Genomic DNA, 3,410 nt, shown 5'->3' on the forward strand with positions numbered 1-3,410 from the left:
GTGTCTTGGTCCAACTTTAGTTGTATTTGTTGTCACTATTGCTTATACTTATACTTGTACTTTGACTTTACTTTATATTCGATCTGCTTTACTTTGATATATTGATGAACTTATCTTCACTTTAGTTTTGTTCATATTTATTTATATATAGTACTTGTGTCTTACTTGTAGATATTTACATACTTGTGTTTAGATATTTACATACTTGATATATTTATTCATTTTTTTTTCTCAGGGGAGATAATCAACACTATTATTGAGTTGTCTTTCTTTGTATATTGTGTTTATCATACTTAGGTTATTAATTTTTTTTTGTAATTACAGAAATTAATTGTACTTTACAATTTCATCAGTTATTTGCATGCATATTTTGCATATTAGATATTGACTTATTATTAGTTTGGTTATTCATTTTAGTTGTCTTTTATTATTCATTATTTAACATTTCAGATTATCATTAAATAGCTGACTTTATTTTTTTTTATTGTATTTTGATACTTGTATTTAATCATTATACATAACTTCTTTTACAGTTAGTTTAGTTCCTTGGTACCAGATTAATGATTTAATACTATACTTTGATATTTCAGACCTATTAATTATTATTTAATTTCGGATTTTGATATTTTGATTCACATTTGTATTATTACTTATCTTTACTTTAATTTTCAGTGCTACTGATTTTGAGATTAGATTCTACATTTATTTTATTTTTTTCTCATTGCATATATTATTATTTGTTTACTTTATCCATCATAGTTTATTGGTGATACCTGTAGTTATATCTCATTGCATTTGTGTTTTAGGATATACTTACCATACATTTTTTTTTTTCTCATTGCATATATTATTATTTGTTTACTTTATCCATCATAGTTTATTGGTGATACCTGTAGTTATATCTCATTGCATTTGTGTTTTAGGATATACTTACCAGACATTAGTTTTCACCTTGACTAATTTTGAGTACGAGATAGATTTTTATAGATTTACCAGATAGATTTATATAGGTTTGTCAAATACATTTGTATTAATTTCAGCTATTCATTATCATTACTTTGTATTCATTGAAGGTACTTAACATTACTTTGTATTCATTGAAGGTACTTAACATTACTTTGTATTCATTGAAGGTACTTAACATTACTTTGTATTCATTGAAGGTCATTAACATTATTTATATTCATTTTAGGCACTTAACATTACTTCTTATTAATTATAGGTAATTAATTCTATTTTGTATTAATTTTAGGTACTTAATATATACATTTGGTATTTGTTTTAGGAAATTAATCATATTTTTTTTGTCTTTATTGCAGATTATTAACATTTATTTACTATTTCTTGTAGGATACTAATTTTTTTTCTATATTTATTTCAGATAACTTTGTTTTATTTGTAGGTGCTAATATTTATTATATTTCTTGTAGATTTAGAATATCTTTATTGTAGATTCATTCATATTTTGACATCATGGCCGATGAGGATTACCAACAGCTAGTCGACACCTTGAAGGAAATGCATATAAAACCAAAAGCGGATACACCTGAGGCATTACAACAATGGATTGAGGCTTATGCAATGGAAACACTACAGACGGGGAAACAGAAGCAAACTATTAAGACGGAACCATAATCATCAACATCATCACATTATACTCAGCCACCTAGAATTAACATCTTCTCTGGTAGTAGTGAAAAGAAAGGAGGTGAAACAACATATGAGCTTTGGAAATATGAGGTACTTGGACTCATGAAGGATAAGATCCACTCAGAGGAAGCTATCATCCAAGCCATACGTAGAGCTTTGCGTGGTGAAGCAGGATTAGTAGCAATGCGTTTAGGAGCAGATGCATCATTGACTGAGATCATGACCAAGATGGAAAGTGTTTTTGGCAATGAACTTGAAACCATCATGAGTGACTTTTACAATGCGAAGCAGAAAAAAACCGAGGATGTTTCAGCATGGAGTTGTCGCTTTGAAGGAATACTTGATAAAGCCATCCATTCAGGGAAAGTCAGCAAGCCACAGGCAGATACTATGACGCATGACATGCTTTGGAAAGGACTTAAACCAGATATGAAGCATATAAGCCACTATGAGAAGGAACGCTTTAAGACATTTGATCAATTACGTGTAGCTTTGAGGAGGATTGAGAAAGAACATAATCTTGATGAACTACCAAAGGTGAAAGCAACATCAAAACAGGCCATTGCTAATGAGAAAGAGGAGGAATCTGAACTTGCTGCAACACTAAAGCAAATCAACACACGCCTTGAACAGCTAGAATCTAGACAACCAAATAAGCAACAAGATCAACCAAATCAACAACAACAAGACACAAAACCACAACCGTACCAACAGACATTAAATCAAAACCAGTTTAGAGGTAGAAGTTATAATAGAGGTGGTAGAGGAGATAGAGGTTATGGAAGAGGTAATGGAAGAGGTTATGGCAGAGGTTATGGTAGAGGTTATGGCAGAGGTTTTGGTCAGAATCAACATCAGTCAACATCAGACAACAGTTATAGAACTCAACCTATTACATGTTACCGTTGTGGTAGAGACTCGCACATTGCCAGAGGATGCCGAGCCAACACTGATGTCAAAGGCAAACCTTTAAACTAGATTATGTTATCGACAAAGGGCAGCCGATCGACATGAACATACAAAGCCCTAAACAGAAATTAGGCAAATCAACAATACCACCAGGACTTTGTGGACAGAATCAAAGATTATCATCAAAAGCATTGAAACTTCATCTCTTCTAGATACAGGGTCTACTGTTTCAACAATAGCCTATGAATTTTATACTCAACATTTTACTGACACACCACTCAAACCTTTAGAACAGATTATCAGCATTGAATGCGCAGATGGAAATTCACTACCGTACCATGGATATATTGAGGCCAACATTCAACTGAAAGAAACTGATCAACATTATCAAACCATACTACTTGTCGTACCAGATAGTCCGTATCATTCCAAAGTTCCAGTTCTGTTGGGAACAAATGTATTGACAACCATCATGGATAATTACAAAGATAGATTTGGCAACCGATTTCTTCAGATTTAACAACACCCTGGTATTCTTCTTTTAGATGTATACTACTGAGGGAGAAAGAACTTAGAAAGATGAACAACAGAATAGCATTGATTAAATCAGCTGAATACGAAAGAGTCAGATATCTATTAAAGCCATGACAACCAAAGAATTACCATACCACTTCACATCTGCTATTACTCAACAAACACCTTCATCTATATTACCAACAGATTTGGACATTGAACCATCATTGGTAGATTATAAGTACCAGCACAACGACATGTTTAACATTAGAATTTGCAACATCACTACAAGAACAGTCACCGTTCAACCAAATGCTATAATTGTTGAACTACAACCT

At 32.0% G+C, this 3,410-nt stretch overlaps 1 protein-coding gene across 1 annotated transcript; it reads left to right on the forward strand.

Annotated features, from left to right (window-relative positions):
- Positions 1 to 1,833: 1,833 nt before the first annotated feature.
- LOC127706742 (uncharacterized) lies at positions 1,834 to 2,628 on the forward strand. The gene has a single exon (XM_052211402.1). The coding sequence runs from the start codon at positions 1,834 to 1,836 to the stop codon at positions 2,626 to 2,628; it is 795 nt and encodes a 264-aa protein (XP_052067362.1).
- The last annotated feature ends 782 nt before the right edge of the window (positions 2,629 to 3,410 follow it).

This window comes from Mytilus californianus, unplaced genomic scaffold (assembly GCF_021869535.1).
Source record: "Mytilus californianus isolate M0D057914Y unplaced genomic scaffold, xbMytCali1.0.p SCAF_6, whole genome shotgun sequence".
Classification (NCBI taxonomy): Eukaryota; Metazoa; Mollusca; class Bivalvia; order Mytilida; family Mytilidae; genus Mytilus; species Mytilus californianus.